The 24,472-nt window shown below is 32.4% G+C and overlaps 1 protein-coding gene and 1 pseudogene across 1 annotated transcript; one reads left to right on the forward strand and one right to left on the reverse strand.

Annotated features, from left to right (window-relative positions):
• Nucleotides 1-443: 443 nt before the first annotated feature.
• Nucleotides 444-4,324, forward strand: LOC120208251 (annotated as a pseudogene).
• On the reverse strand, nt 1,371-4,017 carry LOC120208250 (EEF1A lysine methyltransferase 4-like). The gene is made up of 8 exons (XM_039207566.1): nt 3,790-4,017; nt 3,383-3,496; nt 3,232-3,300; nt 3,090-3,109; nt 2,954-3,006; nt 2,783-2,813; nt 2,597-2,678; nt 1,371-1,726 (listed from the first exon to the last, which is right to left on the reverse strand). Exons 1-8 carry the CDS (start codon nt 3,974-3,976, stop codon nt 1,524-1,526), a joined length of 759 nt encoding a protein of 252 aa, XP_039063497.1. The 5' UTR covers nt 3,977-4,017; the 3' UTR covers nt 1,371-1,523.
• Nucleotides 4,325-24,472: the final 20,148 nt, after the last annotated feature.

Below are 24,472 nucleotides of genomic sequence, written 5' to 3' on the forward strand. Positions count from 1 at the left end.
AGAAACCCACAACCACAGTGGCCTAAACGCTCCCCCAAGACTCCGGGCGACAAAGGCTAGCTCCTATCGACGAGAATGTAAGGTTTTACTTACTGTTCTCTTGCCACTGCTAGTTTTTCTTTCTTTTTCTCGCAACATAAATCAATAACCCAGATTGAAAACTGAATCCTTTGTTTAGCATTCTCTTTTATAATAAAGAGAGTTTTCTTAGCAGTCTCTTTAAAGTTTTGATCCAAGCTCATTAAAGTTCTCTCTTTTATCCTTTTCTCAGTTGGATTTGGTTTGCCATGTTTGTTTGTTATTTTAAGGTCTAAAGGTTAGCTTCAGCCGTTGAATGTTTTTGTCGTGTTGCAAATGAACGGTTTGTGATGGATACTTTTTGATCTGAAAGAGTATCAGAAAATGTATTGGATAAGGTATTTTTTAAAAATTTTATTATTTTTCCCTCGCTCTGAAAATCAGAAGAGAAGCAGCAGCCGCTCCCCTTTATACGTATCAAACTAAATTTAGAGATGGATTCCCAAATCAAGTTTGCTGTGGTGGTGAAAAATATGGGCAAAAGAGGGTCCAGAGGTCAGGTGACTCAAGTGAGAGTCAAGTTTTTGGATGATCAGAACCGTTTTTATTATGAGGAATGTTAAGGGACCGGTCAGGGAGGGAGATATTCTCACCTTGCTCGAGTCCGAGAGGGAAGCCAGGAGACTTCGTTGAACATATGTCTTTGTTTTGTTGCAAGTAGCTAGCTATTATGTTCTTAATTTTGTCATTTCTAAAAGGTATCCAAATTTTCTAATCAAGACTTGAATTTGTGGAGACTGCGGTTGTTTTGAATCACCAATTCTTCATCAATATTTTTATTATTATTTTTGGTTGTTTTAATGTTACCCGATTTCTATGGTAGTTTGAAGATAAGGCCAGAGTTGATATGTTCAATTTCGAGTTCGAGCTTGAACCGAGCTCAAATTCGAGTTTGAATTCGAGCTTGAATTGAGTTCGAGCTTGAATCAAGCTTCAATAGAGCTCGAGTCTCGAGTTTCAATCGAGCTTCTGAATTTTTTTTGAGTTCGAGCCTTTTCGAGTTCGAGTCGAGTTTCTATATTTTCTTTCGAGTTCGAGTCGAGCTCAGCAATACTAGAGCTCGACTCGGCTCGTTTACACCCTTACTCCTCGTCAATCTAATTCGTGATGGTATATGTTGATCAATAGGAAGAAACAGTAGCAAAGCAATTCCTTTCAAGGATATTATTACTTTAAAATAGATGAGATAAAATAAGCATAAGCATATTTATAAGTAAGCTGCAGGATATTATTAAAGGTCATTTGTTTGTCCAACAGCAGCCTTATAATATGTAAAACACAAACAGAATTCCTTTTTGGGGGGTTTACAAAACAATAGTTTTCCTAGTAAAATGTCCTAACTGGTGGACAATAATCATACAAATGCTTTAAAACTGAAATGTGATTTCTGAAGCTTGTACAGCAGTATAAATGCTACCTTAGCACTTCAATTTTTACTCGATTCACTATAAAATTTCGGATGCTAATCGATAGGTGGGTATGCTACTTAGCCCCGTGTCATCCATCTTTTTGCATACATATATGAAGTGCGAATCCGGGTCTTCCAAAACATAGTCCGCAGGAAGTGTGCCCTTCTCGGTGATGGGAATTGGCTCCATGTATGACTTTGTCGATGAACCACCTCCAGGCCTCTTAAAATCCGGTCTGGCTGCAAATGAAACGAGACATACATTGAGGAAACAGTAAAAAACATTGATAAAAGCCAAGGTTCCATCTTGCCTTTGACCAATGGACTTGAAATAGAAAGTGTAAGTTAACACGGACATCTGCTTTAAAATGGGCAAAGGCTCACGTATTCGATAATCAATACACGTTTTCTTCCAGCACATACAACATAGGATGTCAAGGATGATCCTATGAGACAGGGTATTTCGGTTCTTGGGGCAGAAACGAGTATCATCGAGTTTGCCACCAGATGGCATGCAAGGGTAAGACAACATTGGTTCCTAGACTAAACGAACACATTTGGATTTCAAAAGGTGGTGCCCCAGAAATACCAGACCTTTTACGTGGTCATCTTATGTAGATAACTTCTTGGAAAGAAGCCTCGCTTTAGACTGTCTAGAAGTTAGAGACAAGACTTACTCAAAAAAAAAGGGTTAGAGACGAGACAACATAGCATTCATGGGAAGAGTAATAAAAGGGAAATGCTAGCACCGTTGAGTTACTACACAAGTATCATACTCCGATCTGTATTTCCCCTAGTTTCTAACCAGAGAACAAGGTAGAAGGATAAGGCAAAGCAAGTACAAAATGAACTTAGGGGCTGTTTAGCTGCTTTTATGGCTCTCTTAGTGAATAGAGAAATATATCTAATGAAAGCAGAATCCAATCAGGCAAAGCCGTGCAAGATTAATGCAATCATAAAGAAGTTAACCTAGCTAGCATTTGTAACCCCGCACAACTGAAAGATGCACATAATTGAAGAATATTTACAGAAGAAAACAAGTAACCTGAAACCAAATGATGTCAAACAAAGAAAGATGTATAAACATGACAGAGAAGAAATAGAACTTACGTAGGTTGTACAGAAATATATTCCAACCATATGCCGGCCGGTTCAAATGTGGCATCCTTGCTGTTGGGTCGCCATAAGTTATCTGGTAAATGCAAATTTACAAACACATCATCTCTTTTGAAGTTTAAGAGTGAAATGCGGAACACTGCTAGAGCCTAGAATAGAGTTTTCAGGCTAAATGGTTACCAACATATAGATCCCTCCAGGTTTGAGAAGTCTACCAAGAAGAAAACAAAATATATTTAGCTAGAAATTTTGAAATTTTGCGCATGCACAATTGAGGCAACTCTTGTCGACAAGACTATGCCTCTAGTGACTGTAATCAGATAACATAACAAAGACCATTAAGTTCAGAACCTGTTCACTTCGCCTAACATCTGCGTAGCACTTAATGGAGCATCCGTGCCACACTAAAACTCATAAAAAAGAACAAACCTTTAGGTTTCACAAATGAACAGAGGAAACAAGAAAAGCATTTGAAGACGTATCGTACCATCAAAGAATCAAGAGTCCCTAAATAAAATTTCAGCAGCTCATCAGTACGAGTTCAGCAACAGCAAGAAAGTCTCATTAGAATTCAAAGCAGCAAGTCAGCAACCTTTGACAGACAAAGTAATAGAAACAGGGTGCCATACCTTTATCGACAACACTGTAGAAAGATTCGTCCGGGAAAAAACTCATATCCCTAACATCCATTTGCATGTCTATTTAGGCTCATCAAGGAAAACCACACAAAAAATAGGTATAGCCAAAGGAATACTATTCAAGAATCACACAAAAGGATACATTTGAGCTGAGGAACAAACTCATATTTCCTTCTCATCATGTCAATAGCCACCGAGGAAATGTCAATGTTCGTAATGTCTTCATATCCATCCTTGACCATCTCCTCCGACATAACTACGAAGGAAAACACAAAACCATTAGCTAAAAACACATTCTTTACAAATAAATATGACATGTCCGAAAGCAAGCATACAAAGAGACAAAAACCCTATATTTGAACTTACAAACACTTATCCCTAAAACAGCCAAAACCATCAAATTCAAATCTTTTTACCCTTTTCATAAACTTTTTTCAGAAAAGAAAAGACATGCATTCAGTTAAGTGAATCAAAAACAGCAAGCAAGATGGTAAAAGCTTTAAAAAAAGAAGAGATTTAGAAAGAGCAATAAAAAAAAAGAGGAATTACGGGCATTTCCACAGCCGACCATGAGAACACGAGAGTAAGTAGGGAGATAGTGACGAACAAAGGGGCGAAGAGAAGAGTAACGCTGGTACCAGTCAAAGGCACCACCGGCTTCCTGGATATAACGGGAGTCCCAATACAAGGCGTCGCCGTAGTTGTAGGTGTTGCAGCTTGAGGCATCCCGGAACATCTTTTCTTCCCTTTCTTATATCTTTTTTCGTTGGTGGTGTTGTTTTTTTTGGGGGGGGGGGGGGGTGAGGAGAAACGGGATGGGATTGGGAAGCAAAGAAAGGGTGTGGGTGGACTTGTTTTGGGGGTTCGGTAGTGGGGACAAGGGGACAGGGACCTCCCTTTTGTCTGAAATCCGAACCTACCATCATCTTATTTGCTTTTTTTTTTTTTTTGGTTTATTTCTTCTATTTGAAGTCCTCAAATATTTTTTTTAACTAATATATTCTTTGAATTATTTTTTATATTCAATGTAACTCAAATTTTGAAGAAGTAATAAGTTTTGTCATTAATCATTACATTGTTGATGGGATAGTTTTATGATATTGACCGTCACATAATTAGTTGTCATAAACTGCTCGTTAGCATCGTGAATACCACATCAACATCGTAACGATTAACGATAGAAATTGTAACTCAAAAGATCATACTAATTTTTTTCTAAGTTTGAGAATTACATTAAAGGTCTGTTTGTTAGACTGAAAATGAATTTTAGAAAATGAATTATGGAAAATGAATTACGGAAAATGAATTACATTTTCTGAAAAATTAATTCCACAAATATTTTTTATGGTGTTTGAATGATGCCGTGTAAATTATTTTCCGTTGTTTGATAAGTTTTCTTGAAAACAAATTTCAAAATATGTTTTTAGTAAAACAAAACCTATTATAGATTTTTATTATTTGATTACCTTAATTATATTTAATAAAAGGGTAAAGTATAGTAATGGTCACTGAAATTTGTTGACGATTGCATTTAGGTCCCCAACTTTTAAAACTTACAATACAGTCCTCCAACATTTAGTTCATTTGCAATATGGCCCCCGACGTAACCACCCTTTGACGTCGTTACACTGTCATTAGAAGAAGATGACGTGACAGTGAGAACAACATTTGCAACTATGAAAATTAGGGTAAATTATATAAATGGTCACTGAACTTTTTAGGCGCTTGCATTTAGGTGTTGACTTGAATGAGGGTCCATTGAGAGAATATCTGACCAAGGGACTATCAGGACCATCAACGATTCAAGGTGTAATGTTAGATACAGGTCATCTCGGTGAGGCATAGATGTTCGTTGAAATGTTTGTGAGAAAAAAATGAGGTTAGAAATGCAGAGTTGACAAATACTACTAAGATGAACTAAGTATCGTTGTTGAAAGTCACCAACAAAGCTGGAATTATTTTGTATAAATGGCATATAATACTATCTTCGTTTAATCCTTGTGGTTAAAGATTTTTCAACATATGATCAAATATAATGAAATCCTAAACAATACCTTCACCTCACTGTTTCTTTCGCTCACATACACTATTGTTTGGTTTTTGTTCTTTAGTTTTTCTCCATGTAAAATTGTAAACCCAAGCAATGCTCTGTCTTTCAGCTTTTTATTTACAAAGAAAAAATGGAGGAAGAATTGTTGAAACGCAACACCGATTGCGTTTATTTCTCAGCCTCTCCCTTCACTTGCTAGAAGGTATTTATTTTCTCTTTTGATCTTTCCGGAAGTAAGCTTTTCCTCTTTTGCACTTTCCCATTTTTAGCTCGCATTGTGTGTTTTTTGTTGAAATTTTTATGTTTCTGGAACTGGATGTCAAGGATCTGGATATTCAATGTTAGTTTTGAACCAAAACCATCTAATTTTCTTTCTTTCTTCTTAATCAAAACTTTTAGTACTCCTTATGAAAGATATTCAGTCCATCAGAAAAGAAGTGAAAGAGGGTCATAGGCTAAATTTTTTGATCTTCTTGTTTGATTTTTTTTTAAATCAGGGAATTGGTTGTGAGTATCGATATAGCGAAATCGCTAGGCTCAATCCGAGAGACTACTGGTACTAGTTTGTTGGGAATTGTATTGATCCGACCTGTGGTTTTTGGCGTCATGTGAACTCGTATTTTTTTTAATAAGTTCATGTTGATTATGGGACTGATATATCATGAACGAATTGGATTTTTTTACATGTTTTGGAAATTTTACAATTAAATATGTATTGAATTATAGCTTTAGAAGTCAATTCTGCATGCACGCAACTCGAAAGACATCATGACAGGGTAGTATATTTGGAGCAACTACTTGATATGTTGCCCGATCATTTCATATTTACACCTTCATTTGTGGAATATATATGTTTGTTGCAGTGTCCTTTATGTTTACAATGTCTTTTTATTGCTGTCATACCATGAATTTACAAGAATTATGGGGTCCTATGATTTTAGTTTCGCTATCTTCTTTAGATTCTCATCATGTTTGGCTATTGAGGAACATTAAACATAGAGTATTAGAAGCAATTATATCTTAAACAACCCATTTGACGCCTCAGCTTTTAGAGTGACTGTGACCAATCATCTTTCCCTTTATTTATTAAGTCCTTCTTTTGAATGAGTTGTTAATTGATATTATTGGTTTATTTTAGTTATTGTTTGGTTGTATATTGTAGTCCTATGAACTAAAACTCTTTACTAATTTTGTAGTCGTTGGATGTGCATGCTCCAGTTCCATCCAAACTTACTGGATTGTCATACCAAAGTGCGACAGCTGCAAAAAAGACCAATTGGCCCTGTTACTTTTACTTTAACAGTTTATGCAATAAACGTGATAGGCACAATTTTCTGCATGGTCCTAGTGACGGTGCTATTACTTTTCTGCATGAGCCTGAGGAGAGGTGGGAATCGTCCCTAGGTTTTGAGTTCATAGGTAAACTATAGTCATTTTAATATGGGTTAAAAACTTTGTAATCTGTCTAGGATTGGTTTATGCGTTTTCAAAATAAATTTCTTTTGAGTTATATCTTCATTTACATTTCTTATTTTCAATTCTTCTCCTGTGTTGATTTTCTTGCAGGTTAGTGAGCAGCAAATAGATGGTGAAGAATTGAAACAAATGGGTGGAGAAGATGAGTGGGTGGTGATGGATTATAAGAAATATAGAAGAGTAATATTAATAAAATATTATTTTATTTAAAAAGTAAAAAAATGCCATGTCATCACATTGTTAGAAATAAAACGGTAGAGTGATTAAAAAAATTCAATGTTCAAAGTTCAGTTATTAAATTGAAAAAAATTAAACTTGAGTGACTGAAATAGGAGAGAAAAGAAAGTTGAGTGATGATCTATGTAGTTTACCCAAAATATTAAAAGAATATTATTGAAACGACACTGTATAACATTTGGGAAATGGTAAATGGGTTTTAAACTCAAATTAATGATAAGTCAATGAAAAAAAATTCTAAAACGTAGATTTGGTTTATTTTGGGGTTTTTAGGGTTAGAATTATTTTTAAGAGTATTGATTGTTGGTGGATTAAAATGAGGGAGAAAAGGAGTTGATCGAAGGCTTATTCAACTATGGTGAACGATAAGTTTTTCTTTTTGATGTATTTAAAAGTTTCTTTGATGTTTTGATTATAAATGTCGTATAATATTTTTTTTACATTGAAAATTTATAGATTTTAGTTTAAATCTTGGTTAACATGAAATTTTTTAGTGAAAATATTTTTAATGTTTTGATTGAGTTGTATTCAGTGAAACTTTTTTTTTGCATTTTTTTGATGTTTTGATTGAGTTGTATTCAGTGAAAATTGATTGTTACTGTTTGATTGAGTTCATGTACAATTGAATGGTGGGGTATGCATGTGTAAATGATGTCAAGTTCAAGTGAAAATTGATTGTTACTATTATGAAAATTTATAGATTTAAGTTATTGTGTTAGGCATTTTTGATTTTGGGTTTATAGGTGGGGTATGCATGTGTAAATGACGTTTGATGGTATTGGATATTGAGATCTAATTTCATATTGTTTTTTCAGATTGTGTTGCATGTGTATTGGGTACGAAGTTTGAATAAAATATTGTAAACATTGATGTTATTTAAATATTGGTTGTTGGGACTTAAATGTGAACCATTTTTTTCATGTTTGTTGTTTGGTTGTTAGAACTTTTAGGTAGTTTTGGTCCATTTTGTGTTAGAACTTTTCGTGAATAAAATATTACGCATATTTTTTTCTTCTCATTGTGAATTGAACTTATGTTTCTTTTCCTTTTACGTGTCTTAGTCCTATTATGCATACTGTTTTAGAGTACTATAATTATCGGTCAGTATTTAATTCTCCTCAATCTCTATTATTTCCTTTAATTAACAACTATCACATATTGGCTTTTACAGTTTAGGAGGCCTTCTGCAACAACTACCCAAGTGCCACTTCCTACCACCTCAACAATAACCAAGTCTATATCAACTTCTGATCAAATGAAGAAGATTGAAACGGCTGCAGAATGACAAATCTCACCACCTCAATAATAACCAACTCTATATCATGTTGTTAGATGGATGTTACAATCACCTTTTGCCTCTGAAAATATAGTGATGCATGATTCACAAGAATCAATTTCCAGTTTCAAACCAAAGAATGTTAATGGATGTTGACAATAGCTTCAATATGTGTTGATGGATGTTAACTACCATTTTTTGTGTTGATAGATGTTACCTGTCATCTTTTGTGTCAATTTTTGTGTTGATGAATGTAAAGTGCCATCTTTAGTGTCATTTTTTGTATATGGCATAGTGACTTAGTCAATATGGTATGGTTGCCAAAACCATATACCACGATATATGGTCATTTTTTGTATATGTCATAGGGGCTTAGTTAATATGGTATGGTTGCCAAACCATATACCATGATATATGGTAACATTTGGATGTAAATTGATACAAATAATAATAATAATAATAATAATAATAATAATAATAATAATAATAGAAACAATATTACATTTTGTTATGAAAATTTTTCCATTTTTCTCTTCGAGATGTTTATTCAATGCATATTGTTATTCAAAATTGATATAAACAGAAAAACAAACCTCAAATTTATATTGAAGTAAACACTGTCAAATAGCAAATTCATGTTCAAAATTCCAAAACACTTCAATTACATTCTAAACCCTAAATTAAAATATTTTAAAATTTAGAGTTTAGAATGTAATTAAATTATTTTAGAATTTGGGGTTTAGAATGAAATTGAGGATTGTGTTGCAAGTTTTAAAAGTTGGGAGACATAAATTCAAGCGCTTGAAAATTTCAGTGATAATTTATATAATTTACCCTAATTTTCATAGCTGCAAACGGTGATCTCACTGCCACTTCATCTTCTTCTAACGACAGTGTAACAACGTCAAACGGTCGGTTATGTAACAATCATATCCCGTATATCTTTCCGTACATGAAATAAAAAAGTCACATCACGTTATAAAACTTTTAGTCATTTGAAAACCCGTAAAGATTTGGTACATTTTGATCAACTACAAAATATGTTGTTTATAAAGTCAACATACTAAAACTATTACTGTAGTACATTACAAAATATTTACTATAATTTAATTACATGTCAATTATGTTCTAAAAAAGAATAAGATTGTCATAATGTTATACGGGTGAGTCAACCCTTAATTGATGAAAGCTGCTACAATAACTATAGTCATTTTGCAACTAATCCTTACCTTTACCTACGTGTGAAATAAACACACGTTAAGTAATTACTTAGTGAGACATAATTCTGCAAGGATATTACAATTATACAACAATATCTTATGAATACTGAATAAAGAATTTAATTTCGTCATTTATAAGGACCAATTAAGCCATTCTCAGTTCAACCATAATTATTTCATACCATCATGGAAATTATTCATATTATACCTATCTTATTTATCCTTTTGTATATTTTCTCCCTTTATTCTTTATTTTCCCTGTATACTTTAAATGTGAAAATACTATACATGTATTGCACAGAGGTGCTAATTGATCATGTATCTTTTATAATCATTAAGGCGACACCTTAAATACTATTAATACACTGTTTTATATTTTCATTTGGGTATTGTTGAAAGCATTTTGATTTTCCATATAACAAATTAAGTGTTATTGAATTTTAAGATTGTATAATCATTTTTTAAATATATTCGATTAAATTGTTCGAATATAAAAAATATTACTCCAAGTTTTTCAAATGTCATTTGGGAGAGAGTGTTCTCAAGAATTTGGGGTATAATTCTTGAGGAATTTGTAAGGTTACTCTTTGTCCTCAAAAGAAAGAACAAATTAGTAAATTTGTTGGAAAATCCTTAGTGTGGATAGCTAAGGTAGTGGACATAGACTTTGGTTGAGAAAGTCGAACCACTCTAAATCGATGTGCAATTATTTTCTGCAAAAACTTCCACCAAATTTTTAATTACCAATTCACCCCCTCTTGGCTATTTCGTCGATCAATTAACTCAACAACTGGTATCAGAACCTCACTCATTTGAAGGTTTAATCGCTTTTTGAGTCGATTCGGGAAGCGTTATATTGATATTCAAGTCATCAATAACCTCTACTTCAAACTTAGACTTTGATCTTGATTCAATGCCCGTCAACAAGCCTTATTTCTTCAATGGAGTTAATTATGCTTATTGTAAGAATAGAATGAGGTACTTCATTCAATCAAGTGACATGGGTGCATGGAATATCATAGAAGACGGATACATCATACCACCACTCATTCAAGATTGTGGAGTGAAGGAGACACAAGAATGTTCCAGCTCAACTCAAAGGCTATCCATATCATATTTGGTGCTCTTGGACCGGATGAATACGAGAGAGTTTCATCTTGTACAACCGCCAAGGAGATATGGGATAAACTTCAAGTCACTCATGAAGGCACAAACGAGGTAAAAGAATCTAAAATTAGTCTTCTAACTCATAGTTATAAAAATTTCACGATGAAACCGAATGAAGATATCAAAGCTATGACATATAGATTTTCCACGATTGTCAATGGTCTCAAATCATATGGATGGATCATTCCAAACGAGAAGTTCGTGAGGAAGTTAGTTTACTCTCTTCCAAAATCTTGGCAATCAAAGAAGACGGCGATCATCAAGGCTAAAAACTTAAAATCCTTGACGCTCGATGAGATTATTGGTTCTCTCCTCACGCATGAAATGATGCTTCAAGATTAGGTATACCTCGAGAAAAGGGATGAGCCAAAGAAGGAGTCGGAGAAGAAGAAAAACACTGGAGTTGTTCTCAAATCCACAAAAGTTGAGAGCGATTATGACGACGATGATGAAGAAATGACATTATTTGCCAAACGGTTCAGAAAATTAATGAAGCCCAATAGAGGAAGAAAATTCAAAAAAAACGAAGGCTTCAAAAATGAACCAAAGGAGAATGACCCAATCATTTGCTACGAATACAAAAAGCCCGGGCATGTCAAATACGATTACCCGCAATTAAAGAAAAATGGTCAATCCAAGAAGAAGCACAAGGAACACATGGCTACTTGGAGTGATGATGATTAGTCATCAAATGAAGAGGAACAAGAAATAGTGAACCTGTGCTTGATGGCCACCGGGTAAGATTCTCAGGTAATCTCTAACTCATTTGATTTCGAAGATTATTCTTTTGATGAGTTAGTAGAGGAATATAATGGGTTGTATTCGGATTATGAGAAATTATTTTTAAAATACAAAAATGATATTTCAAAATTGAAGAATGAAAATGATCTCATATCCAAGAACAACAATGATCTTGAAAGTAAAATTAAAGAATTGAAAATCAAAATCGAAGATTTTGAAAAGAAAAATACTAATTTGCATAACTTACTTTCAAGAGTTCATGACGATCATCAAAAATAAATTGATGATCTTAAAGCTTCTTTCAATAAAGTTGGTACAAAACATTTTGAAAATGGAGACAGTTCAAAATCCAACTTTGTTAGAAAAAGTTTTAAAAACTACAATCATAGAGGTTCCCAAAGAACCTCTAATGATAAAATCGTTAGAAGTATATGGATTCATAAAGAACTCATTACTACTAAAGATAAGGATATCCTACATAAATGGATACCCAAGGGGACTATAATTTTAAAAACTAATGAATATGGACCCAAAAGAAATTGGATACCAAAAATTAAAAATTAATCTATGTTTGTATGAAAATGAGCATGACTACAAGGCACAAAATATGAGTTCAAATTCATGGTTCCTTGATAGTGGATGCTCAAGACACATGACCAGAGACAATAGTCGGTTTATAGAGCTTAATGACAAAAATGGAGGAGTAGTAACCTTTGGTGACAACTCAAAAGGTTACATTGAAGGTATATGTACTATAGGTAATACATCTTCCATACATATAGAAAAAGTATTATATGTGAATGGGTTAAAGCATAATCTATTGAGTATTAGTCAATTTTGTGATAAATGATACAATGTCTTATTTGAAACAAATGGTTGTAAAGTCAATGATATTGCATCTAATCGGATTATGCTTGTTGGTCAAAGAATATAAAACATTTATATGATGCATCTAGATTCCATTAATATGAAAAATTTATGCCTAGTTGCTAAAGATGAACAAGATAGTTGGTTATGGCATAAGAGACTAGGACATACTATCATGAGTGTTTTACAAAGACTAATTCAAGGAGATTTAGTAAGAGGGCTGCCAAAGCTAAAATTTGATAAAGATAAAATCTGTGATGCTTGTGCTAAAGGAAAACATCAAAGAGCTTCCTTTAAGTCCATTAATGATGTATCAACTAGTAGAATATTACAATTGATCCATATAGATCTTTTTAGGCCAATTAGGACTATTAGCTTAGGTGGAAAACAATATTGCTTTGTATTGGTAGATGACTATTCTAGATATACTTGGGTTCTATTCTTAAGTACTAAAGATGAAGCATTAGAAAAATTCATCACATTTTCAAAAATAATCCAAAACGAAAAAGGTTACTCCATAACTAGTGTTAGGAGCGATCATGGTACTGAATTTGAAAATATTGGATTTACTGAGTTTTGTAATTCTAATGGTATTAACCATAATTTTTCAGCACCTAGAACCCCTCAACAAAATGGAGGGTTTGAGAGGAAAAATCGAACTTTAGAAGAAATGGTTAGAACCATGCTTTGTGAAAACAATTTGCCAAAATATTTTTGGGTTGAACCCACAAATACCACTTGTTATATTATAAACTGAGTAATTATTAGGCCAATTTTAAAGAAAACTCCATATGAACTTTTCAAAAATAAAAAGCCTAACATTAGTTATTTTCATCCTTTTGGATGTAAATGTTTTATTTTAAACAACGGTAAAAAAAATCTTGGCAAATTTGATGCTAAAAGTGATGAAGGAATTTTTCTTGGTTATTCCTTAAATTCTAAAGCTTATCGAGTATTTAATAAAAGAACTTTAGTTGTAGAAGAGTCTACACATGTTGTTTTCGACGATAATCCCCTTTCGAGGAAAGATTCTTGTGTTGATGGTGACGTAGGTATTGTAAAAGAAAATGACGTTAGACATGAAGTTGGGGAACTATCATCAAAGGAAGAAACAAAAAATGAAGAAACTCACGATGTTCTCAAGAATCCAACCATTGAAGAAAGGGAAGTCTCTTACCCAAGAAAATACAACTATGTCAAGGATGGTGAGATAATAGGTGATTCATCTAAAGGAGTAACAACTCGATCTTCTCTTAGAAATATAGGTAATTATGTTGCACTTATTTCATGCATAGAGCCTAAGAATATCAAAGAAGCATTAGATGATGAAAATTGGATTATGGCTATGCAAGAAGAATTAAATCAATTTGAGATAAGTAAAGTATGAACTTTAGTTGAAAGACCTAGTAATAAATCTACTGTAGGTACAAGATGGGTATTTAGGAATAAGCTTGATGAAAGTGGTAATATAGTGAGGAACAAGGCTAGACTTATTGTTCAAGGATATACTCAAGAAGAAGACATAGATTATGATGAAACATACGCTTCCATAGCTAGGATGGAAGCAAAAATATTGTTATTAACATTTGCATGTTTCAATAAATTTAAATTATATAAAATGGATGTTAAAAGTGCATTTTTAAATGGTTTTATAAAAGAAGTGTATGTGGAACAACCTCCTGGTTTTGAAGATTCAATATTTCTAGATCATGTTTTTAAATTGACAAAAGTGCTTCATGGTTTAAAACAAGCTCCTAGAGCTTGGTATGAAAGATTGTCAATTTTTTTTAATTGAAAAAGATTTTTCAAAAGGGAATGTTAACACTACATTGTTTTTAAAGCATAAAGGTAAATATTTATTAGTAGTTTAAATTTATGTTGATGATATAATATTTTGGTTATACTAATATGCTCTTTGCCAATAATTTTCTAAGCTAATGCAAAGTGAATTCAATATGAGCATGATGGGGGAGCTCTCATTTTTCTTGGGACTCCAAATCAAGCAAAGAAAAGATGACATCTTTATTAATCAAGCAAAATACGTCAAAGATATGCTCAAGAAATATGGATTGGAAAATGGGAAACCTCATGTCACTCCAATGAGCTCATCAACAAAGCTTGACAAAGATGAATGAGGTAAATGTGTGGATGTTAAATTATATAGGTCAATGATTGGTTCTTTGCTATATCTAACCGCAAGTAGACCGGACATAATGTTTAGTGTTTGCTTATGTGCTAGATTTCAAGCATGCCCTAAGGAATCACATCTACTATCCGTTAAGAGAATCTTTAGATACATTAAGGACACTCCTAGTTTAGGACTTTGGTATCCTAGAGACTCTAGTTTTAGCTTGCATGCCTTCTCTGATGCGGATTATGGAGGATGCAAAAATATAGGAAAAGTACCTTCGGTACTTGTCAATTCCTAAGAAATATGTTGATTTCATGGTTTTTAAAGAAACAAAATTGTGTTGCATTATCTACCACTGAAGCGGAATACATTTCAGCCGATAGCTGTTTTGCACCAGTTTTATGGATGAAACAACAACTTTTAGATTATGGAATTGAAGTTAGTACTATACCTATCAAGTGTGACAATACTTGTGCTATTTTGCTCACTAAAAATCACATCCAACACTCTAAAACTAAACACATTGAAATTAGACATTATTTCATTAGAGATCATGCCACAAAAAGAGATAAAGTTCTAGAATATGTTGATACTTTGCATCAATTAGCATATATTTTTACAAAACCTTTAGATAAAGAAAGATTTTGGACACTTAGAGTGAATTAGGTTTAACCAACCTACCTTACTTAGTGTTTAAAATAATTTTAACACTTTTAAATTAGAATTGAAAAATGCTTATAAAAATAATATTTTTGATTGCAATTTTTTCTAATAGTTAGGGGGAGTTTATGATTCTTAGTGAAAATTAATTGTATGTTCAAATAAAGTTTAAGGATAGATTTGATTGATTGAACATTGTTAATTTTCGATCTATGAGTTGCCAATACCACTAGAGCTGATTAATTTAGCATTTTAAGTGCTTAAAATGGATTTTAACATTTTTTGTGCACTGTGCATCGATACACTATGAAAGTGTACCTATGCATCCTTTGAATATGCATCAATACACTATGAAGGTGCACTGATGCATTCCTTGAATGTGCATCAATACACTCTGCAGTGTACCGATACACTCATTGGGTTTTTGGGTTTAAATCCCTAATTTCTTTATTTTCCCAAACCCTAAATCTTAAACACTCCACGCCATACGTTCCCTCTCTCAAACCCAATCTCCACATTGCTTCAAAATAAAAGATTTAAGTCGAAAATCACTAGTTTTTCAACTCTAAATCCTGCTAGAATCATCAAATACGTGTAAACAACTTCGAATCTCACTCAAATCCGAAAATCTTCAAGGTATGTTTCTAAAACTACTATTTTATCAATTTTGAACTTAGGACTAGTTTTATTAGTTCTAGGTTGAACTTTATATCGAGAATTGATTATATGATGTTTCTAAACTAGATTTTACAACTAATTTCATAAAAAACACACAATTTTTCAAACTTTTTGGAATTTTTGAAATAAATGTATAAAAATTCAAAAATTATTGCTTTGATTTTAAAATTTGATTTTTTGATTTATTTATGTTGTTTTGAAAATTACATATTGTTATTCAAACGTTGTTTTCAAAAATAATTTTCAAACATTGCCCATTAGGATTTAGTTTAGAGAACCTTGAATATTGCAGACCCTTATTGAGTTTTGGGATTGATTAAATTGCATACATGTGTTTCAAAGTTGCAGGTTACCTTACCCATTCCGATCTTTAACCATGTCTAATCCTAAACGACCTAGGTCGTCATCGAGTCGTTCAACTCAAAATCGACCTCTTATTCCTCCACCTAATCCAAATTCAAACCCGAATGATCCAAACAGGACCATTCTCAATTCATGTTTTAACCAATCCTGTCGTAGAGAAAACCTCTACCATAGGTACATGAATTCTTTTCAATCTTATAAAATCCGGAAAGAGCGTATCCCCTCTATTCAAGCCATGGTTGATATGAATTTTGAATATCTTCCTATCCTTAAATCCTAGAAATTTGATAAACTTTTTCACCTTAAATCGATTTTCTATCATCAACCAGTTCGCATTTTCTACTCCAATGCAGTCTATGTTTAAAACGAGCGTCAAACTGACACCATAGGGATTCGATCTTATCTTTTAGGTCAATTCCTTTATATTTACTCTGACAAAATCGCTTCCACCTTTGGGTTAGATAACACGGATCTAGATAATGAAAGAGAGATTGTGGCTATACCCTATAAAGCTAAGGAAAGTGTAAGTACCTTAAGAACTCATCACGAGCGATTCCTTCACTTGATGATCTCTTGATAGTTTAGACCATCTGGAGGTAGGTACTCCTCTCTTAGAGTCTTAGATTTATGGTGGATACATTGTATCCAATATAACAAGAAAATAAATTTGCCACAGATCGTTTTCGGTGAATTAGTAGATACCGTAAACGTTGTCCCATCCAAAAATGTCGAAACTTTAGTTTACGGTTGTCTCCTTAGTAATATGTTTATCAAACTCGGGCTTGTTTTGGATCCTAACATTGTTTTTAAAACATTTTGCTTATTTTGGATTTGTGTTTTGGAATTTGGATGTTTAAATTGTTTGTTTGGATGTTTATTTTGGTTTGAATGCTATTTGAATGATCATTAGTTATTTGAGCTTCAAATTTAATTTTTAAATATTAATTTTTGCATCATTTACATAATAGTAGAATATGACCAATTTACCATTTCATATTATTTATGAATATTGATTTATGGAACTAATGACTAATCTTTCTCTTAACTGTGATCTTAGCGCTTAAGCTAATTATCAATCTGCTTAAATTTCAAATTCTTGTTTAAAATTGTTTTATAGAGTCTTTTTGATTTAACAAAAAGGGAAGAATAAAGTAAGGGAGAGTAATTTCAAAAATTATTTTCAAAGAAAATCTTAAAACTACTTAAAAGTTTTGTTATATCAAAAAGGGGGAGATTGTTGAAAACATTTTGATGTTTCCATATAAACAATTAAGTGTTATTGAATTTTAAGAATGTATAATCATTTTTTAAATATATTCGATTAAATTATTCAAATATCAAAAATATTACTTCAAGTTTTTCAAAGGTCATTTTTAATCCCTACATAAGTGTAAAATTGTGTTTTAAACTTAAAATATTTTTAAAACAGTTTTTACAAAGTATTTCGAACCATAATCGAGTCAAAAATCAATTTTATGAAGGGATGTACCGATGCACTATTTGATGTATCGATGCACGCCTTAATTCGAATGCATTTTGTGTACCGATGCACAGTCATGCTTCGATGCACTCCTGATTTTATTGAAACATCGAATGCATTTTATGTACCGGTGCACAGACCATGCATCGATACACTCCTGGCTCTTTTGAAACATCGAATGTAATTAGTGTACCGATGCACTAGGTCTTATAATGGTGGAAATATTTGAATTTTACACATAATGTACCGATGCACCCTTCAATGTGTACGGATGCACCTACGCTCCCAACCAGATTTTTAAATGATAATTACACAATAACGACTCTATTGCCTTCATCAATGATCTCCAACGTTCAAAAGTGATCCAAGGTGTATTTAAACAAGCATAGGAGTCATTGATCAACAAGAATTGTGAGAGAAACAAAGAGAAAGCCTTAAACATCAAGTTTGAGCAATTCAAGCCAATTTTCATTCAATATTCATTTTTTTACTTTCAAGAACACTACTTGTACTCAATTAAATTCATTCTTGAGTGTTCTTTATTTGTTCTAGAATTGTGCAAACATATTACCTAGTGAGGTTTTTCTATAAGTTTGTGAAATTTGTAATCTTCTCTTTGAGAGAGAGTGTTCTTAAGAATTTGAGGTATAATTCTTGAGAGAGTTGTAAGGTTACTCTTTGTCCTCAAAAGAAAGAACAAATTAGTGAATTTGTTGGAAAATCCTTAGTGTGGATAGCTAATGTAGTAGACGTAAACTTTGGTTGAGAAAGTCGAACCACTCTAAATCGTTGTGCAATTATTTTCTATTTTCTGCAAAAACTTCCACCAAATTTTAATTGCCAATTCATTCCCTCTTGGCTATTTCGTCGATCGATTAACTCAACATGTATCCTTTCATGCCCCTTTATGTTTTGTTTATGCTTTCCTTTATAACATCCCTTTTTATGCATTGTTGTACCTTTTATATATATATATATATATATATCATCCCTTCATATCACTTATATGCCATTTGTATCACATTTCAATTTCTTTATTCTTTTACCCCAAAGTATTTAGCTTTTCATTTAACTTGCATATTTGACACTTTTCTGTCAAATGCATAGCTAATCCATCATTCTTTTACTCAACAGTGTTTAACCTGTCGTTTTTACTCAACATTGTTTAACCGTTCATTTAACTAGCATAATTGGCACATTTATACCAACTGCACAGTTAGGCCATTATTCTTTTACTCAACGGTATTTAACCGTTCATCTAACTAGCATAATTGGCACCTTTCTACCAATTGCACAGTTAGGCCATTATTCTTTTACTCAACAGTATTTAACCATTCATCTAACTGGCATAATTGGCACCTTTATACCAATTGCACAGTTAGGCCATTATTCTTTTACTCAACGGTATTTAACCGTTCATCTAACTGGCATAATTGACACCTTTCTACCAATTGCACAGTTAGGCCATTATTCTTTTACTCAACGGTATTTAACCGTTCATCTAACTGGCATAATTGGCATTTTTCTACCAATTGCACAATTAGGCCATTATTCTTTTACTCAACGGTATTTAACCGTTGATCTAGCTGGCATAATTGGCACTCTTTTCTACCAATTGTACAGTTAGGCCATTATTCTTTTACTCAACGGTATTTAACCGTTCATTCAACTGGCATAATTGGCACCTTTCTACCAATTGCACAGTTAGGCCATTATTATTTCACTCAACGGTATTTAACCGTTCATCTAACTGACATAATTGATACCTTTATGTTATAAGCACAGTTAGGCCTCAAAGGCACTTAGCCTTTCATCTAACTGGCATAAATGACACATTTCTGTCATAAGCACAGTTAGGCATCAAAGGCACTTAGCCTTTCATCTAACTGGCTTAAATGACACCTTTCTGTCATAAGCACAATTTCGCCTCAAAGACACTTAGCCTTTCATCTAACTGACATAAATGTCACCTTTCTCTCATAAACACAGTTAGGCCTCAAAGGCACTTAACCTTTCATCTAACTGGCTTAGATGACACCTTTTTGTCATAAGCACAGTTAGGCCTATTAATCTTTTATTTTATAGCAACCTCTACTATACTAATCATTCATAATATCAAGTAACTCCTTTCAATCATTATACATTCTATGATTTATAACCATAATGCCAATGCAATAATAGCACAATTTTACTATAATTTACAGGGAATACTCATTCACTACAATTACGACAATTCACCTTCCTATTATGAATTTATGACAATTTCACATATATTTTCCCATACGAACATTCATACACTTGGTATGAATTTCTTAGTTTGCACACATAGTGCCCACACGGAAATTCATACACTTAGCATGAATTTCCTTATTTTTCACACAAAGTGCCCATACAGAAATTCATACACTTAGTATGAATATCTTACAATTTTTACACTTAGTGTCATTTGGTAATCACCATACTTACATTAATATATCATACAACTATGCCTACCGTAACATATACGTACATAATTAAATGTAATCACCTGACTTTCATCTCTAAGTATCCAAAACGTAAGACTGATTACTCCGGTACTTTGCCTTTGCCCTTAATTTTTCTTATCTCGGGAGCTTGGTTCCGATCTACTAAAGCATCCATTAAAACATGCACCATACCTAAATTTAGTATTTTTCTCTAACCATTAAACTTAAACAATACTCAAAAGGACATATCATTAACTTTCTATAAATATAGCAACCTATTGTTAACATTTCTAGCTCTATAGTATCGATACTACTACCCTAGTACCGATACTTCTATATTATGGTATCGATAACCCCTTCTGGTATCGATACTGATTTTAGGTTCGATGTTGTCTAGTATCGATACTCTTACCATGGTATCGATACTACCATACTATGATACCGAAACCCCCTTATGGTATCGATATCGATTTTTGGTTCGATGTTGCTTTGTATTGATACCCTTATCATGGTATCGATACTGATTCAATCAGTATCAATACTACTTAGTTAATTCATCTCATTTTGGCCTATAGTATCGGTACTGTTCTATCAGTACCGATACCCATGCTCATATTTTCCAGTTTTTAACCCGATTTTTAACCAAATGGGGTCAAATTTCTTTATATTTACACCTAACAATGCCATTTAACTCTTATCTACTTATCCATACTAACTTTCTTTCATTTCGCCGCTTATATCAAGAACATTCAATTCTAAGAATCAAACCACTTTTTCTAATATGTTCTTAATCCTACCAATGCTTTTATTCTCTCATTTACCTCTTTGACAAGTAAAATCTACCAGTAACCATCAATAAAAACCAATATACTAACATATGATTTCAAAACCCAATTTCTAAAATCTACAATATTTCCTTCATTTCATAGTTCTAACCTCATTTAATCATTCCTTAAGCTTCTATATCACTTAAGGTTACAAGAACTACCCATAATCAAAAGGAAAAATCAAATAATTAAAGTTTACCTTTGGAACTATTGAGGATAGCAAAACCCACGAGAAAGAAGGAAGAAGAAGAAAATATCTTATTTGACTTACTTTCCCTTTTTATTTAAATCCCTAGAATTTAAATGGGTTTTAAATTCATTTCACTTAAAAGGACCAAAATGCCCTTTCATTATTCTATCTTTTACACATTGGTTTTGCTTAAGTCATTTATTATACTTTACCTTTTATTCAATTTAGTCCTCCAAATTTTTAATTCCTTTCAAATTAGTAACTGACCTACTATTTGGGTAATACAGGTTATGTCGAGGACCACAATACAAACGAACTACATATTGAAAGACTCTATTGCAAGTTTTAAAAATTGAAAGACCTAAATACAAGCGTCAGGAAAATTCAATGACCATTACTATATTTTATCCTTAATAAAATAAAAAATTTATATTATAATATATTAACTTGATTAATATCTAAAAATTGTACATATAACTTTTTCTTTGGTAGAAAATTAAAAAAAAAAACAGCTTTTTTAGCAGGCAAATTTGGTCTATTTTATAGCACACCTAAATGATTCATTACAGAGCACACAATGCACTGATTTAGTTCTCCTTAAATGAAAATATTCTCCGTAATTTCCTTTTTCATATTAACAAAAATATCTCCGTAATGATCCATGGAAGAATTAACAAAGTAATGACGCTTAGGAACTTTGACGAGCCTCAAGGAAGAGAAATCGAAATCTTGAACAATAAGATCGGTTGCTGCTGTTTTTGTTTCTTGTGATTGTTGTTTCTGAGTGAGAGTTAGAGTAGAGGAAGAGGAAGAGCCATCATTAATTAATAATACATGATTTTATTATTGTTGCATCTCTTCCTTCTGGTTCATAGTCCAATACCATCACTGAAAAACTGTTGTTGCTGGGGTTTGCATACACGGTTACAACTATTTGCCAGTTTCCTCTCTAACATTCACCGATCTACCCGACTGTAACAAGTTGTTTCTAGAAAGGATATCACACAAATTGAAAAAGCAATTGGTCGCATCCTTATTATATTAATACAATGAAGGTCACCTCTATATAAAATACTGATGATATATTTTTTTCTTTCATAATCCCGATTCATGTGACATTGACGAGTTAATTGATTTCTAGATTTTAATCTTTGAATCAAAAGCGCCCCAAAAGCTAATGCCGAAGAAGCAACTCCCATTATTGCATTATGAATAGAATTACGATCCATCTACAAATAATAATAATAATAATAATAATAATAATAATAATAATAATAATAATAATAATAATAAAACCACATGTGATCAAGTAAAAAATAAATACAAACCGAATTCAAGATCAAACTAGCGAGATTAAAAAATTGTTTACACATACATGCATGATGCAGTGAGAGACATGTCATCGTTCATCACAACACAAGTATGAATCATGTATCACTAAACGCTACTTTCTCAGTATCACTTTTATTTTAATCTTGACAGTCAATTACTGAGAAAAACAAGGCTGTTGAAAGTCTTAAAAGAAATTATCTCTATCTTACTCGTGTATGACTATTACCAAAATGCCTCTGAGATATATCACAACATGATCAACAAAATGCCACTGCTGCCCATAAAACAACCGACTATTACCAAGCTAACAGACAAAATAAAAGCAGCAGACCAAGCTGATACTCGTCTATGGATAGCAATCAACCAACACAATTTTACTAGAGTAAGCATACAGACGAAATAAAAGCAAAGACCATAACATTCATAAACTATAAGTTCAAAGCTTATGCAAAATGTCTTCCTTTTCAACTTCGAATATATAGAAAAATAAAAATGACGGGTGTTTCGGCACAACAATAATAGAGATCCGACCATATCAAGAACATGATTCTATAATTAATTTTTTGTTTGTAAATGGTAACCATACATGATTGTAAGAATCAAGTTATCAAATATTTTGAAATGAAAATTTATAATTCAGACAGTTAAATAGAAATTGGCCAAAAAGACCACCACAATCATTGATGAAAAAAACAAAGCTGACCATAACTGAATTAGCAAAACAGATTTCATTGAAACCAAGACAACCAGAGGTTTAATTCTCTTATCACCGTCATTAGTCTTAATACTTATAGATTAAACAAGACTATCAAGCTAATTTACCAAAAAAACCTTGCCTAACATGCTACTTCCATATTAGTTATATCAAAATCCTCAGGGGACCCAAAATAGAGCATACAAACTGAGACCTGACCAAGATCCATTATTTTTCACCGCCATTTGACTTCCCTGCTCTTCCCTACGTCTCTCTCTCTCTCTTAAAGTTTATGTTTTTTCAACTCTCTGAAATTTTCAACGAATTTTCTTATTCATTTAGATAAGCAGCCAAATTTGTTCATTAGTTTTTGGGTGCAAAAACGAAGTGTGAACGACCCACTCTCCATCTCTCTTTAATCAGTAAATCTGAAATAGAATAGCATTTAAAGACACCTGGAAATTCTTAGGGTTAAGCAGAACAAGATACCCAAAGCAAGAATGAGGTAAATCTTGAAATTCTTATAATATTTAACAAGATTTTAGTAAAAAATTGAAATAATAAAGTATGATTTCAAGAACCCAAACAAATTATGGAATAAATTTAAAGAGTTTTATCTAATAACTGAAAAAAGAAAAATACACAAAAAATGGTAAAAATACAGAAAGTAGTTAATGATGCAAGAAATCTAAAACAATGGAAGATGTTCTTACCTTTGTTACTGTCGCCGATGGAAGAAAACTGATGTTGGTGTCGGTCAGGAAGAAGGGAAAATCACGCGCAATGAAACAAACTGATTTTAGGGGTCGGTGGTGCAAGGACAACCAGAGATATATTTCTCACGATGTGAGTTGAAGAGAGAATGGTGAAGTGTTTTACTGAAAATAAAACGGTAAAACACTTATTTTGTAAAAGGAAAAAACATTGACCGGGAAAATAAATTGCTTTCACTTTACCTTTTACTTGTATCAAACACGGTAAAAGGTGAAAAACAAACTATGTTCATTTTACTATTATCAAATAAGACTTTGAGTGTAAAAATATTTCGAGAGTCACGTTAATTTTTATGAATAAAATGAGAGTTACATTGAGTATAATATTAATTTGAGAGTCACCTTAGTTTTTTGAAAAATTTGAGGTCTTCATATATTATTAAGTCCTTTTTATATAAATAATTTTTAATTATTATTATGTTTTTAAACAACAGTTAAATAGATAATTAGAGACACATAACAGACTATTAAAAATGTTTATAAAAGAAGAAAAGTCAAACCGTATCAAGTAATAAACAGATTTTACTTTAAAACAAATTTCAAAAAAAAATTGAACGAAAAACGAGCTTTTCCATATTGATTCTATCGATTTTATTGTTTCTGTA

This window comes from Hibiscus syriacus, unplaced genomic scaffold (genome assembly GCF_006381635.1).
Source record: "Hibiscus syriacus cultivar Baekdansim isolate YM2019G1 unplaced genomic scaffold, ASM638163v2 tig00016066_pilon, whole genome shotgun sequence".
NCBI classification, from domain to species: domain Eukaryota; kingdom Viridiplantae; phylum Streptophyta; class Magnoliopsida; order Malvales; family Malvaceae; genus Hibiscus; species Hibiscus syriacus.

What these genes read in the sequence shown, in the direction of transcription:
- LOC120208250 (XM_039207566.1), bottom strand. Translation starts at nt 3,976, where the DNA reads ATGTTCCGGGATGCCTCAAGCTGCAACACCTACAACTACGGCGACGCC. An exon ending in GTTTGTTCCTCAGCTCAAAT is followed by an intron (nt 3,301 to 3,382) that starts GTATCCTTTTGT and finishes GAGCCTAAATAG; the next exon opens with ACATGCAAATGGATGTTAGG. An exon ending in ATGTTAGGCGAAGTGAACAG is followed by an intron (nt 2,814 to 2,953) that starts GTTCTGAACTTA and finishes TCTTCTTGGTAG; the next exon opens with ACTTCTCAAACCTGGAGGGA.